The sequence below is a fragment of the Myxozyma melibiosi genome (assembly GCF_037950935.1).
Source record: "Myxozyma melibiosi strain Phaff 52-87 chromosome Unknown BZA70scaffold_1, whole genome shotgun sequence".
NCBI classification, from domain to species: domain Eukaryota; kingdom Fungi; phylum Ascomycota; class Lipomycetes; order Lipomycetales; family Lipomycetaceae; genus Myxozyma; species Myxozyma melibiosi.
In genome coordinates, this window is record NW_027042915.1 from 1,184,086 (window position 1) to 1,209,032 (window position 24,947).

A 24,947-nucleotide genomic window follows, 5' to 3' on the forward strand; every position below is an offset into this window, starting at 1 on the left:
GTGCCAACCCGAACAAGTGCATTGATGCAGCCCTTCCCGGACCGCCAGCGGTGCCAGTTGCAGAGGCACAATTGGATAAACAAGAACCAGACAAGAATGTCTTTGTAAAGCTGACGCAGATTGAGTCATAAAGCGAACAACGACGGCGGTGCAGCAAAATACTCACAGCAACCCGCCAAGCAGCCTCGCTTCGGCCGCCGGAGACTCATCGAGCCCGGCCAGGCCGCTGCCTCTCCTTCTTCCTGGTGCTTACATGCAGACTATTAAACAGTGAATATAAAAAGCACAAAAGAACTGCAACCTGCAACCTGCAATCCGCACCGGACCAGACGGCAGAGGCAGCGGACACAGACCGGGGAGCAATGACGTAATGCCAGCTACACGCACGTGAGGCGAGCGTGAGGCGGGTGCGGCGATGACGCAGTTTTTCGGTTCCCGCTCTGCTCTGCGCTGCTCTGCTTCCCTCCCTCGAACCACATCTCCTCGAGCCCGAGTCCTGCGAAGCCGTTGCTGCGTTCTTATACCTTCTTCCTCTTCTGCCTGTGGATATCCATGGCACTGCCTCGTCCGTCCGCTTCTGCCTCGTCCACCCCGTCCACGTCCTCACGATCGCTTTCTCGCTGATCCGCACAATCCTCTGATAGCCCAGCCAATGCCGGTCATTGACCTCGAGTACTCTACCGCCTCCGACACCGGTAGCTCCTCGCCCGTGCCTTCTCCGTCATTACCGTCCCCGCCGCCTCCGTCTGCTGACTCAAAAATCACCGCCCACCCCCCTCCTCCTCCTCCTGCTGAATCCTCGCTCGCATCCTCACCCACTCCTTCCTCTCCTCCCGCTCGCTCTGCAGATTCCTCTATATCAGCATACACGCACGCCCCTTCGTCCTCCACCATGACAACAGCATCCATATCCTCCTCCCACGAGGTCGACGCCGCGACCTCGGTCGACGATCTCACGTACATGGTAGCGGCCATGAACCCCATGTCTGACGACGCAGACGCAGACCGCGCGCTGAACGGCGCAGTCGACAGCGACGATCACCCTGCTGATGACCCTGGTCTGAGTACCGAGCCTTTCTGCGACGACGGCGAGGTGGATGATACCGTTCGTGCGCGAATCGAATACGCAAAGTACGTTGACCTCTATTTTCTCTCTTTGATCTGTTGAATAATACTGACTCAAGGTTCTCTCTAGGATAATATCGCAGTACACAAAACGACAGCTTGATTTCTCGCTTCAGAGATCGCGGCAGCGCTCAGGCGACTCGCTAGCAGTCGATGACAGCCGCGGCCGCTCGCGCTCATGATTCCCTCACAGTCTATTATCGTCCACTTTGTATTTCCTCACCCTTTCCACGGAGAGTGCGTATAATTCCTGTACACTATTCCATCAGGACAGTACATCATCTGGACCTACGTCATCCTTGCCGAGTGCCAGCTCAGTCAAGTTTATTTGCAGCACCAATAGCCATCTGGCATGGCTTCAGTCTGGTTTTTGACTCCATGGTACTCTTTTCTCCTTGTTCTCCACGTTTTGTACCGATTTTGTTTGACAGAGGCGTATGGGAGCCGGCGATAAATGTTTTGTTTTTAAAGTTCTGTTTTCTCATTGGCTTGTTGACTTGTTAATACACATTAAATCTTCCATGTAAAAATAACAGCGAGAGTAGACTGGCAGCACGTAGTGTAAATTAGATGCACGTCCAGATCAAGACCACTCCACTCCACTCAGCCAGCACCTGCACCCCCCTGCACCTCACCTCGTGTTCATCACCCTCTCATTCAATTGCTCAGTTCAACCCACCACTTTCCAGACCGCGCCGGAAATTAGAAATCACGAGAGCCCACGCGAGGTCAGACTCTGAGTCCGTGCGGCGGTGGGCCTGATCGCTCACGAACCCCAGACCTCCGTCCTATGAAGAGCACCACGTGCGGTGTTTTCACCACCTCGCTGCGTCTGTGCTCTGGCGGGCCGCGACGCTGCCGCCGACGGACTCGAGGCCTTATTTATCCGGATTAAGTGTACTTTATCTGATTCTGCTTTTGTTGGCCAATCGCGACTGCTAAATGCCTGATGTGGTCCGAGATATCGGGGTCGGTACGCTGAGCTCTGGCTGTCAGGCGTTCGAGGCGCCCGTCGAGATTGCTGGTCTATAAGAGGACTGTTGTCCGGCGAGAGACCAGCCTGATTCAATTGCTCTCCTCTCCAATCGCTCTTCTCTCCTCATCAACTCGATTGCTCATTCTCCATCAGCTAATCGCAATGGCCCTCTCGCACTTCTCGACACTCCTGGCGTGCGCGGCCGCCGTCTCGGCGTACACCTTCGACGGCATCACACACTACGCGCCCGTCAACAACTCATTCAACGACCTCGATGCCGCCTTCTCGTCCTCGTCCGGCACCAACGGCGGATACTACAACTCGTCGACCGTCGCCGACGTCGACTACGGCGCCTACAACTACTGCAACATGCCGCACGTCCGCGCGCGCGAGTACAAAGTTCCCACCGGCTACTCGCTCGAGTACCTCGAGGTCATCCACCGGCACCACAAGCGCACGCCGTACGCGTCCAACCTGTTTCCGAAGGAGGACATCCCGCTGTCGTGCGACAACACCAAGATGTTTTTCTACGCCGCGACCAAGAACGGCGTCGAGAGCACGTCGATCTGGTGGAAGGACTACGTCGACGAGGATAACCCGATGATGTTTGTCGACAACGGCTTCAACTCGACCTGCCAGTTCCCGCAGATCTCGTACGGCGGCCTGACGGACTCGGCCCAGCACGGGCGGGATATCTGGTCTGTCTACGGCGACAAGCTCAAGTTCTTGCCGACCGAGTTCGATCCCACGACCATGAGCGTCCGCGTCACAAACAACGAGATCACGTCGCAGGTCGCGGCGGCGCTCATCAAGGGCCTGTACCCGGATTCGTCGGATTTCGCCGTGTACCAGCAGGTCGCGTCGCAGGACTCGCTCGAGCCGGGATACTCGTGTTCGTGGGCTGACGACGTGCGCTCGGCGTACCAGGATACTGATGCTTGGTACAAGCACATCAACATGTCGCAGGACTTGTTTGATGAGCTTGATGCGATCTCTGGTGTTGATTCTACTGATGACGACTGGCACTCGTATGTTCTAAATTGTTTTGTTCATCGGGTTTTAGTGACCGTACTAACGCATCTACAGGTGGTTCGATCACTACTTTGACAACCTCTCTTCCCGCACCTGCCACCAGCTGCCGCTCCCCTGCAACGTAACCAACTCGTCTCAGTGCGTAACGCAGGAGATGGCAGAGCAAGTCTTCCGCCTCGGCGACTACGAGTACAACTACATCTTCCGCCAAGCCGCTAACTCGACCGTCTACGGCGCAACCCACTACGGCGCCTTCATCGCCGAGCTCGTCGCCCACCTCAAGGGCAAGCTCGACGGCACCCGCTCGTCAATCTACCGCCACAACGTCGCGCACGACGGCTCGCTTTCCTCGCTGCTCGCCGCGCTGCAGATCGACTTCCTCCGCTGGCCGGGTATGGGCTCCGAGGTTGTCTTTGAGCTGTGGCGGAAGGATAACTCGAGCCAGAACTACATCCGCGTGCTGTACGGCGGCCAGCCGTTGTCGACGCAGACGCCGATGGGCGTCTTGGATATGGTCGAGGTCGAGACGTTCATCGCGTACCTCGAGGATCTGGTCGGCGTCAACGGCGAGAAGGTGTACAAGTACTGCACCATGTAGTCAACCTGCTTAGAACCCTCTTCTCTATCATAATGAACAAAGTAGAATACAATGACATCTGATAACTCCGCAGGCTAAGAAATTAGCGAGAAATCTAAACCGATGCACTGACCCTGCGCTGCTCCACACAAAGGTCGACTCACTTTTAGGTCACATAAAGTCACATCAAGTCACAGGATCCCGTTAATGGAATCATCCAAGGAATCTCGATTTATCTGCCGCTCTCTCCACATTCTGCTGATTGCACGCTGCATTTCGACCTCGGTTTTGGTTGTATTTCTTTTGGTTTCTGTACTTCTTGCATAGAAAAGCGTTATAATCGCTTCTTTTTTTGGTTGAATTGAGATACAGATGGCATCGGACGCAAGTGGCCCCAGCGGACGCGCCGATCCAGATCCTCTGTCCTCCTCCATCGACACGCACAACAAAGCCCACCCCGCGCGCACGAGCAGCGATGAGGAGTACGACTCCGGTGTATCGACGCCGCTGATTCAGGATTTCAACAGCTCGCGACAGTTGGCGGACAGCAATGTGGGCGCGGAGATGCTGCGCGCGCGGTCGAACGAGAGCGAGAGCGCGAGCGAGAGACTTGCGGAGCAGATGTTTCGGATGCCGACGAGGTCGATGGGGTATATCTTTTTGCTCACGCTTGCGATCGGTGGGTTGCAGATTAGTTGGTCGACCGAGTTTTCCAATGGAACAGTGAGTCAGGTCTATTCTTGTGATTTTCTGAGGTGCGAAGCTGACGATTTATATGTAGCCGTTCCTACTCTCGCTCGGAATGTCAAAGACGCTGATGAGTCTAGTCTGGATCGCTGGTCCGCTCTCTGGTGTACTTGTGCAGCCGATCGTGGGCATGCTAAGTGACTCGAGCAAGTCGCGGTTCGGCAAGCGCAGACCGTTCATGGTCGGCGGAACCTGCTTTACGATTCTCAGCTTGTTTCTGCTCAGCTGGTCGATCGACATTGTGCGCGTGCTGTTTGGATGGTTTGTCGATAACTTGACGGTCGTCACGCAGACTTTTGCGGTGTTGATGGTTTATATGCTTGACTTTTCTATCGGGACTGGTAAGTGCTGATTGCAGTGTGGGTTGTTTTGACGGCCTGGCTAATTTTGTGTGTAGTCCAAGCAAGTTCGCGAGCAATCATTGTCGACAACGCGCCGATCCATCAGCAGCAGACGGCAAACGCATTTGCAGCCGTTCTCACCGGTGCCGGCAACATTGTCGGCTTCATCCTCGGCGTGATCGATCTGCCAAAAGTGTTCCCGTTCCTGGGAAACACGCAATTCCGAGTCCTCGCTTTCTTTGCCAGTCTCGCGCTCATCATCTCCGTCGGGCTGGCGTGTCTTTACATTCACGAGCGGAATCCGAATCTGGAGGGCAGCGGTGCGGTGATGGTGGAGCAGGAGACGCATCCGTACTCGATCCCGGAGTTTTACTCTAAAGTGAAGCGCGGCGTGACGCGTCTGAGCCCCCAGGTCCGACTGATTTGCGACACCGAGTTCTTTGCCTGGATCGGATATTTCCCGATGCTGTTCTATACCACCACGTACGTTGGCGAGATGTACTACCGCGAGCAGATGGATATCCGCGAGGCGAACTCGCTGCCGCCGTTGTCGGACGACGAGATCGATAAGCTATGGGAAGCAGCCACGCGCTACGCCAGCCGCGCGCTACTTCTGTACTCGATAATGTCGCTGACCGCGAACCTCGTGCTTCCGCTCATCGTCGCGCCGTCATACTCTGATCCCAATGACGCAGCAGCCAAGACGGCTACGTCGGCCTCGTCGCGGCTGCGAATCAAGTGGCTGACGCTGCCGCGCTCGTGGATGCTCTCACATCTCGTATTTGCCGCCGCGATGTTTTCCACGTTCTTCATCCACACGGGCGCGCAGGCGTCGGTGATGATCACGCTGCTGGGGATTCCGTGGGCGCACGCGCTGTGGGCGCCGTTTGCGCTGATCGCGGAGGACGTGGCGCGGGTGAAGGCGAAGCTGAGGCATCCGTCGATGATTTACAAGTACGAGCACGAGGCGGGTATTATCATGGGTGTGCACAACGTGTTTGTGTCGTTGCCGCAGGTGCTGAGTTCGCTGGGGTCGAGCATTCTGTTCAAGTTACTGGCCAAGCCGGGACGGGGCGACGCGGGGGATAACAGCATAGTCTGGATCTTTAGACTGAGTGGGTTCGGCGCGTTGGTTGCGGCGTATCTGAGCACGAAGATTAAGACGCCGGATCAAATCAAGCTCGAGGATATCTTTGACGAGCAGGAGGAGGAGGAGGAGGAGGGTGGTGAGGAGAACGAGGATGTGGAAGCGGGGCGGAATGTGTGAGTAGGAAAGGGGGTTGATTTTGATAGTTTATTTTGGTTGGGTGTTTTTGGAGTATGTAAGGAGATTGTAATGGCGGCGTGTTTGAGGAAGGCAGGTAGATGACAAGAAATATACAGGAAGATGTCACATTGAGTAGTGCTGTGAGATAACACCACAGTTCTGCAGTCGATGAATGCTCTCTCGATAGACACGCATCTCCCTTTCTAGACTACTGATGGTAAACAAACAGTAGATATATACCAATCGAAAGCAACTAGCAAACACAAAGTCGTGAAAAAGTCAGAAACAAGCGTGACATATCGACCACGCATGTGACAGTCAGATTGAATAGCATTACCACAAGCCCGCGCGCACGCACACGCATACGCAGCACAGGCGCGCATAGACCGAGAAGCAATCTGTCGCTAGGAAAGCGAGGAGAAGAAAGAGACGTGCTAGAAAATGAAAAAATCACGGCTGGGTATGAATCTTGCGATGCAGCGAAAAAGGGGTAGGCAGTGTTGTTTCCTGCATTGCGAGCGCGGCAGGGTTCGCTTCCGGTATCTGATTATATCTCTTTCTCGTCTGTGGTAGTGTTGTGAATTCGAGGGCGAAAAGGAGGAGATGGGAGGATGGTGAGGACGAGAGGGGTTGTTGCGTGCGAAACGGAGTCTGACGAGCGGAGACCAGGAAGAGATGGTGGTTTTGCCTGATTAGGCTGGCTGCGATGGAGGGAGGGAGAAAGACCAGCAGAGCAGAGGTGTACTCGCATAGTTAATACATGGACGTGCATGCATGCACACATGCACCCGCGTGCATGAGAGAGTGCGTGCGTGCGTGTGTGCTTTAGGTACGTGTCGCGGCTGCGCAAGTCGTTGGATATACAGCGCAGCACATGCAAGCGAGACAGTTTAGTAATAATAGCGAGCAGGGCAGATAAAGATAAACAGAGAGAGGAAGAGAGGGTGGTGACAGTGGGGAAGAATGATGGGGTTTTTTGAGTGCGCGTTTGGAGAGAGATGATGATTGATTGATTGATGGACTGTTTTCTACTTTGTCAAGAATAAAAGACATATTCTTCAGTCTACAGATAGACAGCTTTCAGACTTGTCTTCTATCGATATCGACTTCTGTGCTAGTGTAGCGTCTTTTGTCTCGTCTCGGCACTTCAGACCGTTTGTTTATCAACTGCTGTCTTTTTTCGCTCGCAATCGCGAGATTAGCGAAATAAATAAAGATAGATAGAGTGAGCAGGCAGACCAAACGCGGCAATAAAGATAGAAAGAAAAAAGAAAAGTGAATGAACGGCCAGCCAGTCAGACAGACAGATAAATAGACAAAGCATAGACAGGATAGGAGACTTCGAGAGAGAGATGCAGACACAATTTGTGACTTACTTCCTGCCCATAGCTTTCCCTCTTTCCTTTTCAGTTCTGTCTCTTATCTTGCAGCAGGCAAAAAGAGCAGACTCGACAGAATAGGCAGGTGATAAGATGAGTGTGAGTGTAAAAAGATGTGCTCGCAGCACGCTCCACAGGTTTGCATCGCGCGCAGGTCTCGCGGCTTGCTTTTCGCATGGGTCTGGCGCGCGTGCATTTTGGTGTCCAAGTGAGTTTTGCAGAGAGGTGGAGTGGACGGTTGACTACTACAAAGCGAGAGAGGATGGGCTATGTATCAGAGGAGGTATAGGAAAGTTGATGCTCGCTTCCCCCTTTCTGTCAAACGATGACGAAATAAACAGAGACAAACGAGATCCAGTAGACAGATTAACTGGTAGCCAATGGAGAAAGCCCGCGAGTAGCGAGAGATTGGCAAAAAAAGCCTCCCGCTCGCTCGCGCGTGCTTTTCGTCTGACTTTTCCGGTACCGGTGTTTGCGAGATGCAGCACCCAGCACCACCTTCAGCACCTCCGCCAGCACCACCACAATCAGCGGCTGCGACGGCAGCAGGAGTAAAGTCATTGCGAGCTGTGTTTGCAAGGACGGATGTACGGCTCTTGTCGCTTGGAAAATGCGCAGAGCAGAGTCGTCATCTCTTGATATGCAGCACACCCGTGCTTGCTTGCTTGCCTGCCGTCTTGCTTTGCTTGACCGAGCGGCGCGCGATAGCGAGAGGAGGAAGTAGAGTTTAGCGATGACGAAAAGAAAATTCCGAGTTTGAGTGACTTGAGAGTTGCGAGCAAGTCTATATGCCGTGGACTGTGTCGAGTCGCTGCATCGCTAGCGTAGAACCCGCGCGCAGCAGCAGCAGCAGCAGCAGCAGCAGCGGCGGCGGCGGCGGCGGCGGCGGCAGGCGTGGGCGCGGGCGCGAGTGCACAGTGCGTCGTCAAGTGCGCGACGTGAGCTCGTTCAGCTAATTGTGTGTTTGGCGGGTATTAAAAGAGACTGTCAGACGTGTGGTGACGCTGCTGCTGCTGCTGCTGCTGCTGCTGCTGCCGTCGTCGAGGTCGATGGTGTGTGGTATCAGCCATCATCTCCAACATCTGTAATGTGACTGTCTCCTGTCGACTCGACGCTAATTGTTATCTCATGTCAAGTTTTCCCATTACTTTTTCTTTCTTTGCTCTTTCCTTTTTTCCCGTTTTTATTTTCTTTTTGCTTTTTTGCTTTGTGTTTTTTTCATATGTGACTTTTGGACCCGGACGTGTCTGAGATTATTTTCAGATATCATATCTATTTCCTTCGCTTCCGTAATTCCCTCCTTCTAATCTCCCAGTTTCTTTCTCTTCAGTTGAGTCTTTACTACCTCAGCAAACAGGCAAAACCACGACCGCGCCCAGATACAACACAAGATGATATTCCACATAGACAAGGAGAATCCCGAGAACTCCTACCCTGCCGCACCTCGCGCACTTAACGTCAGCACCGAGCGAGGTCAGAGTGCGCGAAACAAAGTTTAACGAGAACTCGTTACCTAAAGTTTAGTTAAGATCCCTCGTCAGCCTCGCCGCTACCGTCTATCGTCGCAGGAGCTTGGATGTTCTTTTAGGAAAGATAGTGAATGCAGGATGTTCTGACTAGTCTGCAAACATCTAGATTGCAGCGCGCTTGACTGTTCCGGGCTATCTGGATGAGCAGTCTGCACCACAGCCTGAGAGATAAAAGAAACGACAACCCGAGGCAGCGCGAAGCTCGGACCGCTCGTGAAAGTCGAGTTTGTTTGACACAGACACCGGGTTCAGGTTGCAGAGCCGGGCTGCACAGCTGCTACTGATTTCTTCCTGCAGAAGGTAGCGAGAAGCAGGCAGCAGCAGACGAGACAGCAGCAGGCAGCACTGTCGCTTACAAACTAGATGTAAATTGCTGCTCGAGGTACTGAACGCAGGACTTCGTTTATCTCGAGTTCATCGGCAGACGAGAGCAGACAACCGCTTTTTCCGACGCTATCCGGGCAGACAGGAAGAGAAATCGCTGATGACGACAGCATTTCTTTCCCTCCGCCCCCTGCGCTATTATTCCAGCTCTAGCGCGGGTTTCTTTTTCATTCTCTCTTGTCTCCACCCATCGCCTCCGGACCCACGGATAGAAGAACTACAAAAGAAAAGAGGAAGAGAAAAAGAAAAAGAAAAAGAAAAAGGCCGTAATTTTAACCTTTATAGGAAAGCCGAACTGTATTTGGGTTACTGGGCGCGGCCCTCGGCCTGCCCTTGGTCTGCAGCGCAGAGCCTCGTCGCTGGCTCGTTCGCTTAATAGGCGCAGGGGATATATATAGCACCACATCGTTCGGGTGATGTCTGGCTTGGTGCGGTGGTAAAAAAGGCGAGTGCGCACGCGGGGAGAGCCGGGAAGGGGAGGTGGGGTGAGGAGGATGCAGGAGGAGAGGACGCGCGTGAAGGCGTCGTCTCGTGCGTTCGAATTTCACTCACATCAAGGACGTAAGGCAATCCGACGAGGAAACAGAAAGAGAAAAAAGGAAAAATGAAAAAGAAAAAGAAAAAGGAAAAGAAAAAGGAAAAGGAAAAAGAAGGAGGAAGAACAGGAAAAGAAGCAGCGGACGGACGGGTGCTGGCGGAAAAGAAGGGCTCGAGATAGGATGGTTTGGTTCGAGGGGCCGCGCGACCTGTACGTGCAAAAGGTCAGCCAGCCAAAAGCCTGTTTCGGGATCCGTGCCATCATCTTTTGTCGTACTTGAGATCAAAGGCACTGTCTCTGTCTCACTTTATTTTGCATTCTTTGATCGAGGCATTTGTTGCTGTAGCAAAGAGATGTTATTCGATTACAACCACGGTGGTAATCAGATCTCTTAAGAGTTACTTTTGCTGCTTGTCGACTCTGCCCTTTCTGTAATTCGGCTACTTTACTGGAAGGGGCAATACGCCAAACCCAAATCTTTTCCTTAAATGTTTTCTTTCGTGGATTCGTAGATCGCCGACCTTTCTTCTACTTTCTTTCGGACCACTGTAAAGAGGTTTGATTCTGTTGGGTGCATCACGGTAAGGAAACAATTACGATCTGAAGTGTTGTGGTTGGCGGAGACGGTAGTGTTGATACATCTGCTCTGCGAACAAACCAGCAGAGCTATTCGCAAAACCGTGAGTTTCATTCCTTTCTTCCCTAATATATCCAAGTACCCAGATCAAGTGAAGTCAAAGCAATCTCCTTTCTGCGCATAGTATGAACTTGATATATGACACAGGATAATTAGGACGGATCACAGCAGCCGTTCACGCTGCCAGCGGGCAAAAGTGCGAATTCTCAGATCCTCTGCGCCTCGCCATATCCTCAGCTTCTTTGACTGCCATCGCCTTCATATATTAATATACGTCACATAGGTATATATACATATAAGCACTTATTCCGATATTTTCTACCGTCTTTTTAATTTACGCAATACAAGTACTGTCAAGTGAGCTGGAGCAGTGAAGAGGGCGGGGATGGTGAGCAGGGTACCGAGCGTGTGACCGAGACCTTTTAATATGTTGCCTACGTCAGCTAGTTTAATATCTACCGACTATCCTCAAGAATCCTGCGCTGTCTAAATATTCAAGCATATGATATAGATTGCTTTCAGGTAGGCCGGCATCAGTGTCGGAGAGCTGATCTGCTCAGGATGCAAATTTACGACTGTATGGGGGAACAGTCGAGTATTCAGTCTACCCGGTTTCCTATCCCGTTCACTGATTTATTTCACTTCTCTTGTCTTTTGTCTTGACAATCATCTAGAAGATCAGACGAGCGATACAGGATCGGAAAGTCATTCGAGATACAGGCGAATTGCGACGATCGCCAGCTCTGCTCGCCTGGTAGGCCAATGTCTATGGCGCTCAAAGCACCCCGTTCAGAGAGAGTCCGATTATGTTGTATTTGATTACAAAAAGATTATTTGTGCAGCTATAACACAAGTCATCTGAGTTGGTAAGAATTCATCTACTCGTCTAGATCGAATGTGTGAGCTTCTACCACCGCCGCCGCCGCCATCCCCGCGACTATTAGCAACTGCAACGGCCGTTTCGGAAAGCAAAAACCAGCGACAGGGATTTCTTGCAAGTTGCTTTTTATCCCTAATTAAGTAAATAAAAACCAGACCATTCGACTCTTCCCTGTCGGCGTTCCTTTTCTAGCTGTCTCAGTCGTGGCAGGATAGAGTAGGCAATTCCTAAACTGAATTAGACAAAGCAGCGGGACAACGGTCGACTAACTGACTGATCAGCAGCTAGGGCTCCGTGCTAATAAACATAACGGGACAATCACATGGACGTCAGCTAGCTTCAATTGAGAACCAGAGCTGAGGAGAGGGAGAGGGGGTGTGAAAAGGAACAAAATAGCACTATAGCTAGCAGTCATCTTTACTTTCATCTTGCTGAAGGTTTTTCCTTTGCACGCAGGCAGACCCGAGGGTGCGCTTTAGAGTTAAGGTTTAAAGCTGTCTGTTTTTCTGTTTTCTTTTTTGTTTTTTTGCCTCTGGTAAAATGCGAGCAAAAATCGCCGATTTCCCACTAAAGCAGCTCTGAGAAGGAGAGTTTGCTTCTTGGCTCACACTCTCGCTGCCTTACTTTCCTTCCGCCCTTCTCCACTAGCATAATCTAAAAAGCCCTCTCGGTCCTATCCGAGTGCAATGTGGCGGCGATTGCGGTCGACATGAACTGCAGTCTGGCGGCGGGTGGACGATAAGGTGTGACAGGACAACAGATGGGAAGTAGGGAAGCCGACTAAGCAATAGTACGCGTGTCTGTGTGACGACTGTGCTACCGCAGAGCAGACGATGAGTGGCCGTTGCCGTGGCTGTGGGAGCTCTGCAGAAACGAGCAGCAGCATTAGCAGCAACAACAACAACAGCAGCAGCAACGGTGGGGACGGCAGAGTGGGCTGGCAGTAGCAACGGATATCTACAGGTAGATGTGGGAGCGAAAGAACGCACGAGCGTATGGAAGTAAGACTAGCAGACCTCGCCCTCGCTCTGACGGTCGGGTTAATTTCCACGCGGTTCGCTGTTCTCGAAAACTGCGCGAGATTGGTATTAGATATAGCAGCAGCACCTGGAGCGGTGGGGCCAAGTGGCCTCAGGCTCTGCTCTCGCTCCAGCGCCGTCGGTTGCGTTGTCCTCCAACTTTAGATAGCTGCACGCACAAGCGGATGAGGGTCCACAGCCGCGTAGCGGTCTTATGCCTATGGGCTAGCTGCAGCCATGCAAAAAGGAGCAGGCGACGTCGAGCACCCAAAGAGTCGTCGTGTGTTGTCTAATTTAGTGGCAGATCTGCTCGCGGGCGGGTTTTATTTGGGTACGCGCCAGGTGTGGATAGCGCGTATACAAACGCACTGCAAAAGTGTAAACAAAAACAACGCAGATAGAGTGCTACACAAAAGTTTAATCAAAGTTCCAAACTAGCCGCGTGTTGACACCGACCTTTTACGCTCCAGGACATGCGATCTCAGTTTGATCGTGTCTGCTTCGTCAGTCCCGGCTTATGAAAAGGGAAATAAAAAGGCCCAGCAGATGCGCATAGCGGCAGGACCCCCCGGGCAAGTGACAGTTCCCTGTAAACATTCTTCATGGTCGAGGGGGGCCACATCGTACTGCTCGTTCTCGATTTCCATATTACGTCCCTCCTCGGCTCCAGTCGTCCTCGGTGATTTCTCCAGATTGCGCTCCTGACCTGTCGCCGCGCTGTTGGTTTCGCTGCTCTGTTTGCCGGCACTCTCTCTGGCTTTTCTCTTTCTCATTCTAGAGTCCATTCCGCCCGCGTGTTTCAGGAGGTCTGCGTGTCTTTGTCTTTCCTGCGATGTCGTCGGGAGGAAGGGCGCTGCGAGGGAAAGGGATATCCAGAAAAGTAGTTTTTATGTCTCTCTTGCCGACGGTAGTGTCGCATTTGATTTAATTCTAATTCTGTTAGTCTCTGTCGACCCGATATCGTCGCTCTTGTTCGCGGTGCCCTCCACCACCTTTTCCCATACCATTCTCCCATCATCGTTCTCTCTCTGTTGCATCTCTTCTCTTCTTCCTCTCTCTCTCTCTTTTAACTTCATATATTGACTTTATTACTCTCGTATACTTTTTTCCTCGTTCCCTTCGATCCTCTCTTTTATCTGCATTTCGGTCGCTTGCACGTTTCTTCTTGTCACTTTAGCTTCCAAGATTTAGCTCCAGCAACTTAAGCTCGCTTCGTTCTCTCCATACTACCTACCACTACCAACTACTAGCCCACTCAATTAAATTCCACCTTCCTCGGCATCTGTCTGGTCTCGCGGGCTTCTCAATAACACCTCCGTCGGGCCGCTCTCCTCTTCCTCTTCTTCTCTTTCTCCACATCTACATCTGCATATATCTTTCTCCACATTATTCGCTTCCACCCGCTCGACAGTGGAACGTTCGTCGCCCGCGCAGTCACGACCCGGCAGAGTCTGCTCATATCTCAGCAGCAAGCGACGCCTCGGATAGCATCCAGTGTACGTCCCTCCGATTCTTTCTTTGTTTTCATTCGCTCTCCTTTTCCAGCTCCGGCTTGTTTTGCAATTGCTGCCTCTGTGATCTTCAGACGAGACATATATCCGTTCTCTTGTTCTCTTTATTTCTCGCACATCGTCACATCCACGCTAACTTATCGTTCCGTCTTATCCTAGATCAAACCACAACACGGTCTCGATATCTATCTGCACAAGTCCGATTTCCACGAATCTCGATCCTCTCTTCATCAACCTGTCATCTACCGCACCATCTCCAATCATCTCACGCTACTGATCTGAGCACCAGCAGCTTCGAGCGCACCGCAGACTTCCAGTTCAAAGTTCAATAACAACAACTCTGCTCAAAGAGTTCGATTCTCCTCTCCTCGGCTCTCATTATCCATCAACTTGCTGTGATTTTCTTTTCGCGGATGGGGAATAGCAATCTGCACCTGCCATAGAGTTCTATTTTCCTTTTTCCCGTTGTTGGCGTTCTGTCTTCTTTCGCAATTAGTTCTGCATCTATCGCTTCCATTCTGTGATCTTTGTCCTTGTCGACCCTACACTCTCTCTCTACGCCAGTTGCCCGCACGTTGCTATCGGATCAGGACTGCGAACGAGATCTCAGGTCTATGAATATTGATCAGATTCTCAATGAGTCTAACCGACAAGGCAATGCCAAACTACTCCCATCTCATCTCCCCTCTGACGACGATCCCCCGAAATCGCTGCCGCAGCCACAGCCGCAGGTTTCAGAAGATACCACCGACGCTGTGAATCGGAGATCAAGCACGGCTGCGAATGCGTCGCCGCGAGCGCAGTCAGAGGATAGCGATGGGGTGGAAGAAAGAGGTGAGAAAGAATCGTCGGCGGGTGTAGAGGCAATTGCGGGGGACAAAAGCTCGCCTGCTGTGAAGAAGGATGTGGCAGAGAGTCTGCAGTCGTCTCCGGTGGCTCCGGTGGAGGGGACAGGGTCGTCTGAACAGCGGCCGATTGCAAGTGCCTCGAGTAAGCGAAAATCCATAAGTCAGTTTCCGTCATTTCCGCATCCTCCTCCACCACCACCTTCGCTACAGAATCAGCAACCACAACAGCAACCACAACAACCACAGCATCAGCATCAGCAGCAACCACAGCATCAGCATCAGCAGCAACCACAGCATCAGCATGAACAAAATTTCCCATCACAGCCACCCATACAATACGCCCAGCAACCTCAGCCTCCGCCATTTCAGTACGCGTATCAGGGCCATCCGCAACAACCCGCCTATGCTGTTCCACAACACTACCCTCCCTACGACCAACAGTCGTACGCACATGTTTCTGGACCGGGCCAGGTTGGATACATCACACAACAGATGCCGCAGCCGGTCTCTTGGCCGGCGAGACAGGCGCAGCAACAGCAGCAGCAGCAGCCACTTTCGCAGTCGCAACCACAGGGACAGACCTGGGCACCGTCGACCGCTGAATACGCAGGGCCTCAGCCTTATGCGCTGATTGCGCAACCAGCATACGGCGCGTACGATACAGTCCGGCAGCCACCGTATATGCCGCCTGGTGTCCAGCAACAACAACAACAGCAGCAGCAATCGTCTTGGACGGTGGCTCAACCACAGGCGCAACGGCAAGTACAGCAGCCAGAGACAATATCGCAGCCACGGACGAAGGGGTACGGATATGAAAGTCAAGCAGCGGCCGGAGCAGAGGAGGAAAGCCAGGAAGATCCACGATCTGCTGGTTCTAGCTCTGGTGTGCGCCCGAAGAGGAGGAAAGCTCCGAATTCGACATGGACGATTGACGAAGATCGTCAGTTGGTATGTATTGCTTGATAATTTTCCCTAAGTTGATGTACTGACTTACGGATGCGATAGGTCGAGATGGTGCTACGGACATTGCCACGACAGGATTTTGGCGAATATGCGCAGGTTCTGAATAAGAGAGATGCGCAGACTGTGCGGTACCGGTGGAAAGTATTGGTGCGGAGAGCAAAAGGCGAGATCGAGGAGCAGTAGCGACTGCTCTTTGAGTTTGCTTTCATTTTTGACACACTTTGCATTCATGCAATCTTAAGATGACGGTCTCATTTTGATTCTAAATGACTTCTAGTTTGGTTTCTTGCGAGAGCAAAAGTGTATGTATAACAGCTAATCATCGTTCGCCCACCCTCGCTCTCTTTGTAATTACAACCTGTGGGAGTCACTTTACTTCGGCGTTGATCAAAAAGTGCGACGGTTGTTTTGCTTTGCTTTTCTTTTTTGATTTTTTTGATTATATAATGTGTAATGTTGTTTTGGACTGGCTTTGACTGGTTTTCAAAGAAAAGTCTTGCGAGACAAAAAGTGATATTGGGTTAGCTAATGGATAACTAATAGTAATAATAATTAATAATGGCATTCGAGCAGCTCGGAGAGGATTTCTAATGATTGATAACAAACTTCTGAGCGCTGAGAACAGTTGTGGTTATTCAAAGTTGGGAATTCGACACGGATACCGGATATAAAGCAATTTCCGCGGTCGGTGCTAGTCGATATGATATATATTTAAGATTTGATGAAGCTGCCGGTGTTTAGGTTTATGAAAGAGGAAGAAGGGGAAATGCGAGTCGTTTAGACTGGCGGTGTAGATAGATGTATATCGGGCGCAATATGCAATATCACGAGATGGAGCTCAATGATCTTCAGCAGATAAACAAGCAATTAAACAAGACATCGTCCCCACTCGATGCAAACGAGCGATAAAGAATGTAGTCAATCAATTCGAGTTTTTTATTACCTTCGCCACGATGTTTTCTCGGTGCAGAACCACTGTTCTGGCGTCGTCGTCGTCGGGATAAAAGCAGACAGACGCAAGGAGGAAAGTTTGGAGATGATTAGGATTTTCACGTGCAGACGGTTGTTGGACTCATTGTGATTTCGTTTTGGTTTAATTTCAGTCCAGGCTGGTTTTTGGTGGAGGAAGTTGTAGTTTGGGCATTGAGCTATGCTGTGAATCAGAACATAATAACAAAAAGGATAGAAAGGGGAAATTGAGAGAAATAGAGGGAAAAAAGGTGCCTTGCATGATTCTTGACTATGGCGTTCGAAAAAATATAGAGAAAGGGAAATAGAAAATAGAAAACAAAGAAGGTTTGCGAGCGTATATGAAAAAACGACAACTTTAACAACAATCAAAAATAAATAGACTATAGGGAAGGGGGCATAAATAGACTAAGGCTATATTTGTTGTATATTCGAGCAAACAGATAGAGAAAGGTGCAAGAAAGGGAATAATGGCTAGGCATGGCATTCAGTCTTTGGGCCCTTTCCATCGCCGCCATTCCTAAAATATCTTTGCCTTTTGCTATGTCCGGCTATATGAGTGCATGCAAGTAATGTAATAGTTAATGTAGTGCTTTAATTGGATTATAGACACCTTCCGCACCTCGCCGGACTGATTACCAAACGATTGAAAAGCATTATTCATCGCTATATCAGCCAGTGGTTGTCAGATTTCGGTCTCTCTGGATTCCGTCTTCATTTCACTGCCTGCGCCTTTCACGCCTTCATTCTCGGGAAAATTGACTGTTTGTGACGACAACTCTGCTACTGCTGCCACTTCTACAATCCCACCGCTGCTCTCCCTGCGTATACCTGCATCCTCTCCCAAAGTTCGCCGCATCGGCTCTTTGCTCTTGCCGAATGCAATCTGCAATCTACGACCTGCAATCTACGATATACGACGAGGATCACCCTCGATAAATCTCTCGAGATTGCGCGTACCCGATTCCTCCCTCTTTGGGTCCAACACACCCAAATCGAGCGCACGCAGTCCTCCTCTCTCGCTCCTGCCTGCATTCGTTTGCGCTGTTGATATCAAGCAATATGCCTTCTCTGTCGATCCTGCTTCGGAGATCCCTCGGTTCTCGCCCGCCTGTTTAATCTATTGATCGTAAACAACTTTGCGTGTCCTGCTAATTCTGGGATATTGCGTATTCCGCAGTCGCATCTCGTAGATTGTATATCGTCGTATATTGATTGCGTACTGCATCAGGCGTAGATTGTAATCTTCCCCCGCAATCATAAACCTGCGTATACTCACCAGCGCTGACGTGTTGACGAACATGTGTTTTTCCCTCTCAATCCAGGGCTGAGTAAGTCCCTTCCCTCTTCCTTCCCGCCAAAAACAGAAGGCTGGCAAATCTCGAGATCCTCCATCATCACACCAACTCGCTTCTCTTTCCCATCTCACCTCTTCCAGCTTCTCTCTTTTACTTCTTCTCCACTCGCTGTGATTCACTCGCTACAAATTCCACGTGTCTCCTAGCTCTGGCGTCTTTATTCTGCATAACATAGAACGCTGGATTCCGCGTAATTAGCCGGTCGGCGTTGACCGATGACACACTTCGTTAGAGGATCTCGATTTTCTGTCCTTACGTCTCCTTCCTTTTCCTTATTCTTTCTGCTTTATGTTTTTGTTTGTAAGCTAATGTATTCCTCGGTATCTAATAACGAATCCCAATCTGTTACCGCGACATTCTGTCGGCAACTATGAAATCCAATAACCACAATCCCCTCTCCAAGACCTTCCATACTCTAATACCCCGATCGGAACAATTAGTAGCCAACCCGCCCCAGAACTCTCTGTCTTAGACATTTCTCAACCCGTCCTACAATCCTGTAAAGGGACAACTCTGAGCGGGTCGAATCACAAACAGGGCGGTTTGGTTGACTGGATATTAAGTAAGCTGAGGTACGAGAGCCGGGGTTGGTGTCAGCGTAAGCGACGAAGAACTGGATATCGGTTTCTCAAGCATTTGTATTCCATTCGATTTCGATAGCAGTCTACGAAGCGATTAGGAGCGACCGAACGTTGATCTCAGATTGAATAATTGAAAATACTGTGATTACTTGTGGCTAGAATCGCTTATATACCTGCGATAAAAAACAGAGGCTTTCTGATAGAGCGCACACTACAATGTCCGAGATCAACGACTTCCTAGACCCAAGCAGCAGCAGCCATAGACCCGGCGACGAGGCCGTCCAACTCACAGGTTCAGACCTTGTTGATCTTCTTTCAAGTTTTGTTGCCGACGAGCATAGCGGCTTACACCCGCAAGCGCGGCACGATGAGGATAATGACGTTCAGCAGCTCTTGAAAGTGATGCAGCAGCAGAAGGATGCTGAGAGCGGCAAGGTGACTGACGTGGCTGGCGACGAGGAGGGAGACTTCGTTGATGATGACGAGAAACAGCGGGAGGCAGCGCGAGAAACGTATCCCGACTCGTTGATTGATTTCTCAGATGACGACGACGACGCATCCGACGTTTCGTACGAAAGCGACATCTTCGAACCCTTCAGAAACAGCATCGCGCAGCTCTACATGTTTTCAAAAGCAATCGACATGCGCGCCGAGCAAACGTACATGCGCGCCATCGCCCACACAAACGGATCATGGCTCAAGATTGCGTACGTGACGGTCAAAGACCAGGTTTTCTCGCCTGCGTTCCAGGGATTCGGATGGCGGATGCTTAAGTTGTTTGCCGTGCCTTGGATGGCTGGTACGGCGAGGAACGGGAAGCGTGTTGGGGGTATGTATTTATTTGGGTTTATTATTGTTTGATAATGGCTGACGGTTCGATATAGTTGCGCTGCGACAAGCTTTGAAAAATGGGCTGTCGGTTTTGATGTTTAGTCTCACGGGAAAAAGAGCATGATGCTGCCTTCTTCCTCTTAAGACTTTTGTTTTGTAAATAGGTTTTGGCGTTACATGGTGTTTCAATAGATAATGTAGATATTTATCTCTATCAGTATCTACAACCCAAACTAATGGTGACGATTCCACTCCACACACTCCTCAAACTTCACCAGCTTTCCTCCAAAGATATCCAAAGCGCTTCCGTACGTGAGATCAACTTTGCCCCCGCTCAACCGCTCGACGAGCTGCAGATCCTCGATGCTCTTGGCGCCGCCGGCGTAGGTGACTGGGATGGGCGACCATTTGCTGAGCGCGACGACGAGGTCTTGGTCGATGCCGCGGCAGAGTCCCTCGACGTCGGCGGCATGCACGAGGAATTCTGAGCAAAACTGGGATAGGAATTCCAGTGTTTCTGCAGCACATATTCGTCAGTAAGTGCACATCAACCACTTCCATAAAAAAGTAGAGAACAAACCTTTGTCAATCTTGGTCTCGGTTAAGGTCTGCCACTTATTCATAGCAACGATCCATTCCTCATTCCGTCGCCGACAGCTCAGATCGATGACCAATCTTTCCTTGCCCAGTTTCTCTGTCAGCTTCTGTAGTCTCTCCAGGTCCAGTTTTGCGTTCGGGAATAGGTATGATGTGACGATGACCTCGACATGTCGTTAGCATTTGTGCGAAATGTAGACTCTTTGTGAGGGGACTTGGTACCTTATCTGCTCCTTTATCAATCCACTCCTGTGCGTTCTCTAATGTAATTCCTCCACCAATCTGTAACCCACCTACTCTCTCCAAAACCACAAATCAGCACAACTCTCACCTCACTCCCCCCTCCAAACCAGCAAACTCACCTTCCCACGCTCCCAACGCCTCCGCCGCGGCATCATCGCAGCCGGGTCCCAATTTAATCACATGCGTGCCCCGCACATCGTTATCCTTGTACAGTTTCCCAAAATGCGACGCAGGCAGGCTCGCGACGAAATTCGTCTTGAGCTCCGCGCCCGCGGTGTCGGATTCGGAGAGCGTGCCGCCGACGATTTGCTTCACTTGGCCGGCGTGGATGTCGATGCAGCCGCGGAAGCGTGTCATTGTTCCTTTTCGTAAGTAGATTCCAAGTGCAGGTATATCACCAGAACAGAAAGAACAAACACGAGCTCTGCTCTGATATCTATAGACTATACCAACCTTCTCGAGAAAGAACAAAAGTACAACCCGATGAGATACTTTTAAATTTTCAGATCACGTGAACGCGCTACCCCTGAATTATTTTTTCTCTCTTTATTGCTCCCATCTCGACCATCTGAGCTGAAGATACTGATCTAAGCTCGATAAATCTACGCGAAAGAAGAAGGAGGAGATTCTAGGGCAATATGGGAGAAACAGCAGCGAGTGTGATGATGAAGCTGGCGGCTATGAAGGCCGCTAAGAATCAGAAAGCAGCAGCGGCGGCGAGTAAGAGCTCGGAGAGTACAATCAAAGCCGAGAAGAGCAAAAGCCAGACGAAGAAGGCGCGCGGTGATGACAGGAGCACCGACAAAACTTCGTTGAAGAAGAAACGAAAGGCAGAAGAGGAGGAGGAGGAGGAGTCTGCGGCGGATGTCATGGAGAGATTGCGGAGGATGAAGGAGATGAAGAATAAACAGTCTGCTGTGGGAGGAGGACAGAAGAAAGCGCAGGATAAGAAGAAAAGTGAGATGGTTGATGGGCTGAGGATCATTAGACCTGAAGAGGAGGACGATGATCTTAGCGAGGACGACTTTGATCTGGACGATGAGGGTCTGGATGAGGAAGAAGACGACGAAGAAGAGGAAGACGACGAAGAAGAATCATCACAAGACGAAGAAGATTCCGACAGCGACTCGAGCGAATTCAACGGCTTTGACGACGAATTCTCCAGCACCAAACCGACCTCTAAAAAGACGCATCCGACAACAGACGCGAAAGAAGATGACGAGTCGGACGACGAGCCGATTGTTATTCGCTTCGACGGCACGAAATCTGAACGGCTTGCGAAACCTACACCGAAGGAGAAGCGGAATTTCATGGTATGTCTATCTCAAATTTGACCGACCGTGAGATCATCAAAGCTAACGATAACTATAATAATACAGTCTCAGAGCGTTCCCAAATCGGACCTGCAACTCGAAAAACAGGCGCTGCTCAACAAACACAAAAACAAAAAACACAAGCAAGGCGACGACGACGCCAACGACGACGAACTCAACCTCAAGCACGACCTTGCTCTGCAGCGGCTCATCACCGAATCACACATCCTCTCAGAAGCCAACAAGCACGGCGGCCTGTCGACGATCGACGGCGGCGATCTGAGCTTCGATCCGATCGGCAAGACGAGGTTGAAGACGCTAGATGCGCGGATCGATAGCTTGGCGATTAAAAGTAGCGCGCAGCATGGCCGGCTGAAACACGATTATTACTCGCTGAATCCGCAGAGTTTGGCGGAGAAGCAGACCGAGCGGTTTAACAAGACAAAGATGCCGATGCAGATGCGGAAGGGCATGATTCAGAAACAGGGCGAGCGCAAGACAAAGTATGAAAAGGACGCGAAGGAGGCGGGTATCGTGCTTCCTGTGGCGCCCAGGACGGGAAAGAAGGCGAACGAAAAGAAGAGAGATCGCGGGTTAAAGGTCTCGAGCGTGGGGAGGTTTACGAATAGAGGTCTTGTGTTGAGTAAGAGGGATATGGCGAGTGTAGTTGGTAGGCCTAGTGGACGTGGACGTGGACGTGGACGTCGCTGATGTCGGGTCTTATGAGCAGTGTATGATATTTTGAGTCCGATATATTCTACTTGAATGAGCATTGTGCACGACAGCGAATTTCACCCTAGCAGATGTCTTGATAGACGCATGAGAAACAGACAGACAACAGTCTTTACATTATGATTCAAGACTATCTATAAATAGTAATAATAGTCCCACTAAATAGCCGTCCGACATAATTCAAACAAAGCATTCGTTTACTCTTCATCCTCATGCCCCTATTATCCCGCAGGAAAAAGTCAGTTTGTGTAAACAACAGATATATCAGTAGGCTTGGGAGTAAGACTTACGTGCTCGAAAAGGTAGTTGGCGGCAACCTCTTCGTTTTTATCACAAGCAAAGTAAGCTTGTATGACGACCTGTCTGTCGAAACCCAAGTTGCAGAGCTACACGCAGATCAGTTAGCAAGCAATACTTATAGACGATCAATATAACAATACATACTCTGTCAATGGCAGCGGATTCCTCAGCAGTAACCTCGATCTGGTAGCCGCTTCGCTCAGCACCCTCCTCATCGGCACCCTCGGTCAATAGCCGAACAAAGCCATCCGGGTTGGACTGTATAAGCGACGCAAGCTGTGGGTTAGACTGAGCGACCTGGTGCAGTATAGGGTCCAGAAGCTGGGGCTGCTGGCGGATCAGGTCCCGCAGCTGCTGGAACTGACTGCTATTCCTCAGAAAATCAAGGCTCGAGGCACCAGCGCTGGCCGGCTCAGGGTTGGCTCGCTGCTGAGAAGCCTGCGCGGCCGCCTCGAACAGGTTGAGACCAGTTGAAGGCTGCGAAGTCGCCGAGGCAGGAGTTGGGCTAGTGGGCTCGGCAGCACCCGCGGATTCTGTAGCAGCAGCGCCAGCGGCACCAGGTTGGGGAGCGTCACGGATCAAGTGCTCTGGGATTCCCTATTGATGGCTCGCTGTTAGCAAACCAAGTCATGTCGTTAGATGATTTACCAGCTACTCACGTTAAGTAGATAGTCGACTGCACGATCGGGGTTGTTGAACGCGGCGCGCATCGCTCGCTCGATAGCCTCACGCTCGTATCCCATCTCCATCATGTTTCCGATAGCCGCTTCGCGCGCATTTCCAATAGCTTGAAGATATGAGTCAGATCATATACAAATATACAGCTTGATTTGTCAGCACTTGAAACTTACAGAATGCCGACGGATCGTTGAATGCGGGAGAAGGAGTAGCCGCATCGGCAGGAGTTGCGGCCGGGGCCGCAGCAGGGGCGGCAGCAGCAGGAGCTGCGGGCGTGGAAGGAGCCTGAGCAGGAGCAGGAGCAGCAGGAGTGGATACAGGAGCCGGACCGGGAGTGGCAGGAGCCGGGGTCGAAGTCGAAGCAGCAGCAGCAGCAGGGGCGGGTTTCCGCTATTGAGGAGGTGGGGTTAGATGCTTGTCCATACCACAACACGTGCACAGAACTTATCTGCGCAACCATAGCCAGATTCCAATCAAATAGATAATGCTCACCTTGCTGACCATGCACACGATGAAATCGGTCTCTTTGACGTTGTAGGACTCTACGGTGCGATCGTCTACTAATGTCTTGCCTGCGCGTCGGAGAAAGAGGTGGACCACGTCAGCATAGTGGGCGAGAGGCGTGGCGCACCAAAACGCGTGGAAGCAGCTTACCTGAGTAGATCAGCATCTGTAAATCGGCATCCCAGCCCTTCTGTTCCTGAATGGTCTTTTTGACTGAAGCAATCTAGAAGGACGAGCGGTGATGTTAGCAAAGAAGACGCGATTGATCCAATGGGGCGTAGCAAGGTTTGTAGCGTGTAGCTAGGTCTCTCTTGATCTAGCAAAGACGAGATCAAGACCAGGCCATCACGACTATTTACACAACCCAGACGGTGCATCGCAAAGAGCCACAGTGAATCCAAACAGGCTGATGCAAGATAAGCGGCAGGATATAGGAATGAACACGTACCGTATCGGTGGGCTCGACGTCGACGGTCCACTTCTGACGCTTGATATCTCTCAGAGTCAACTGCATCCTGCGTTACTTTTCCCGCTTGTTCTCAGAAGATTCGATTGTAAGATAAATGAAAGAGGCCTTGAAGAGCAAAACACTGAATGAAACACAGCAGAATAAATTGAGTGCAGCAGCAGCGGTGGTTGAGTCTGGCGCGGAAATAAAAAAGAAGACGTGGAGAATCTTTGGGAGGAGTCCTTTGGCCGGCGGTGCACTCGATGTTTGCGCATTTGTGCCGGCTGTTAGCAGTCATAGTTGGTTTGTTTATTCTCATTGATGCAGCGGTTTAGAGGATATCGCGGACTAGAAAGCGCATTGAGCAGGATAGCTCATGTTTGATCGTCAGTATGAATTGTTATTCTTGTCGGTGTAGACATCTACGCGTAGTCGGGTATTCTCATATCCGTTCCAGTCTCGGGCATCTCGTAGGCTGCCCTTTTCATCAAGAAAAAACCAGACTTCTTCCTCGCTCTGTTCATACATTGCTCAATTGGAAAAAATACACAAGTCATAACTCTGGAATCAATCTCATCCTGTAGCAGCATCAAGTAAATCTCCTCCAAAATCTCGCAAAGGGGAAAAATCGTGAACCGGA

General features: G+C 50.9%; 8 protein-coding genes across 8 annotated transcripts; 6 read left to right on the forward strand and 2 right to left on the reverse strand.

Moving 5' to 3' along the window:
• Positions 1-415: 415 nt before the first annotated feature.
• On the forward strand, positions 416-1,307 carry BZA70DRAFT_264854 (uncharacterized protein; the record flags this gene model as incomplete). Its single annotated transcript, XM_064910929.1, has 2 exons — positions 416-1,131; positions 1,196-1,307. 2 exons carry the CDS (start codon positions 416-418, stop codon positions 1,305-1,307), a joined length of 828 nt encoding a protein of 275 aa, XP_064770521.1.
• Positions 1,308-2,075: 768 nt separating this feature from the next.
• Positions 2,076-3,922, forward strand: BZA70DRAFT_15837 (histidine phosphatase superfamily). Its single transcript, XM_064909763.1, has 2 exons — positions 2,076-3,129; positions 3,188-3,922. The coding sequence occupies exons 1-2, from the start codon at positions 2,264-2,266 to the stop codon at positions 3,729-3,731; spliced, it is 1,410 nt and encodes a 469-aa protein (XP_064770522.1). The 5' UTR covers positions 2,076-2,263; the 3' UTR covers positions 3,732-3,922.
• A 418-nt stretch (positions 3,923-4,340) lies between these two features.
• On the forward strand, positions 4,341-6,065 carry BZA70DRAFT_233398 (major facilitator superfamily domain-containing protein; the record flags this gene model as incomplete). The annotated part of the gene is made up of 3 exons (XM_064910257.1): positions 4,341-4,433; positions 4,492-4,798; positions 4,855-6,065. The coding sequence occupies 3 exons, from the start codon at positions 4,341-4,343 to the stop codon at positions 6,063-6,065; spliced, it is 1,611 nt and encodes a 536-aa protein (XP_064770523.1).
• Positions 6,066-14,556: 8,491 nt separating this feature from the next.
• Positions 14,557-15,936, forward strand: BZA70DRAFT_264857 (uncharacterized protein; the record flags this gene model as incomplete). Its single annotated transcript, XM_064910930.1, has 2 exons — positions 14,557-15,738; positions 15,796-15,936. The coding sequence occupies 2 exons, from the start codon at positions 14,557-14,559 to the stop codon at positions 15,934-15,936; spliced, it is 1,323 nt and encodes a 440-aa protein (XP_064770524.1).
• A 2,941-nt stretch (positions 15,937-18,877) lies between these two features.
• BZA70DRAFT_264858 (uncharacterized protein) lies at positions 18,878-19,616 on the forward strand (the record flags this gene model as incomplete). The annotated part of the gene is made up of 2 exons (XM_064910931.1): positions 18,878-19,490; positions 19,546-19,616. 2 exons carry the CDS (start codon positions 18,878-18,880, stop codon positions 19,614-19,616), a joined length of 684 nt encoding a protein of 227 aa, XP_064770525.1.
• A 78-nt stretch (positions 19,617-19,694) lies between these two features.
• On the reverse strand, positions 19,695-20,806 carry BZA70DRAFT_271457 (phosphoribosylformimino-5-aminoimidazole carboxamide ribotide isomerase). Its single transcript, XM_064911482.1, has 4 exons — positions 20,452-20,806; positions 20,312-20,382; positions 20,073-20,253; positions 19,695-20,009 (listed from the first exon to the last, which is right to left on the reverse strand). Exons 1-4 carry the CDS (start codon positions 20,687-20,689, stop codon positions 19,726-19,728), a joined length of 774 nt encoding a protein of 257 aa, XP_064770526.1. The 5' UTR covers positions 20,690-20,806; the 3' UTR covers positions 19,695-19,725.
• On the forward strand, positions 20,807-22,376 carry BZA70DRAFT_271458 (uncharacterized protein). The gene is made up of 2 exons (XM_064911483.1): positions 20,807-21,645; positions 21,712-22,376. Exons 1-2 carry the CDS (start codon positions 20,971-20,973, stop codon positions 22,354-22,356), a joined length of 1,320 nt encoding a protein of 439 aa, XP_064770527.1. The 5' UTR covers positions 20,807-20,970; the 3' UTR covers positions 22,357-22,376.
• On the reverse strand, positions 22,377-24,637 carry BZA70DRAFT_271463 (uncharacterized protein). Its single transcript, XM_064911484.1, has 8 exons — positions 24,308-24,637; positions 24,010-24,082; positions 23,848-23,927; positions 23,529-23,745; positions 23,337-23,464; positions 22,822-23,274; positions 22,668-22,763; positions 22,377-22,595 (listed from the first exon to the last, which is right to left on the reverse strand). The coding sequence occupies exons 1-8, from the start codon at positions 24,371-24,373 to the stop codon at positions 22,575-22,577; spliced, it is 1,134 nt and encodes a 377-aa protein (XP_064770528.1). The 5' UTR covers positions 24,374-24,637; the 3' UTR covers positions 22,377-22,574.
• Positions 24,638-24,947: the final 310 nt, after the last annotated feature.

What these genes read in the sequence shown, in the direction of transcription:
- BZA70DRAFT_15837 (XM_064909763.1), top strand. Translation starts at nt 2,264, where the DNA reads ATGGCCCTCTCGCACTTCTCGACACTCCTGGCGTGCGCGGCCGCCGTC. An exon ending in ACTGATGACGACTGGCACTC is followed by an intron (nt 3,130 to 3,187) that starts GTATGTTCTAAA and finishes ACGCATCTACAG; the next exon opens with GTGGTTCGATCACTACTTTG.
- BZA70DRAFT_271457 (XM_064911482.1), bottom strand. Translation starts at nt 20,689, where the DNA reads ATGACACGCTTCCGCGGCTGCATCGACATCCACGCCGGCCAAGTGAAG. An exon ending in GGCGTTGGGAGCGTGGGAAG is followed by an intron (nt 20,383 to 20,451) that starts GTGAGTTTGCTG and finishes TGGAGAGAGTAG; the next exon opens with GTGGGTTACAGATTGGTGGA. An exon ending in CGAGACCAAGATTGACAAAG is followed by an intron (nt 20,010 to 20,072) that starts GTTTGTTCTCTA and finishes TATGTGCTGCAG; the next exon opens with AAACACTGGAATTCCTATCC.
- BZA70DRAFT_271458 (XM_064911483.1), top strand. Translation starts at nt 20,971, where the DNA reads ATGGGAGAAACAGCAGCGAGTGTGATGATGAAGCTGGCGGCTATGAAG. An exon ending in AGGAGAAGCGGAATTTCATG is followed by an intron (nt 21,646 to 21,711) that starts GTATGTCTATCT and finishes ATAATAATACAG; the next exon opens with TCTCAGAGCGTTCCCAAATC.
- BZA70DRAFT_271463 (XM_064911484.1), bottom strand. Translation starts at nt 24,373, where the DNA reads ATGCAGTTGACTCTGAGAGATATCAAGCGTCAGAAGTGGACCGTCGAC. An exon ending in CAGTCGACTATCTACTTAAC is followed by an intron (nt 23,275 to 23,336) that starts GTGAGTAGCTGG and finishes AGCCATCAATAG; the next exon opens with GGAATCCCAGAGCACTTGAT. An exon ending in CCAACTACCTTTTCGAGCAC is followed by an intron (nt 22,596 to 22,667) that starts GTAAGTCTTACT and finishes GCGGGATAATAG; the next exon opens with GGGCATGAGGATGAAGAGTA.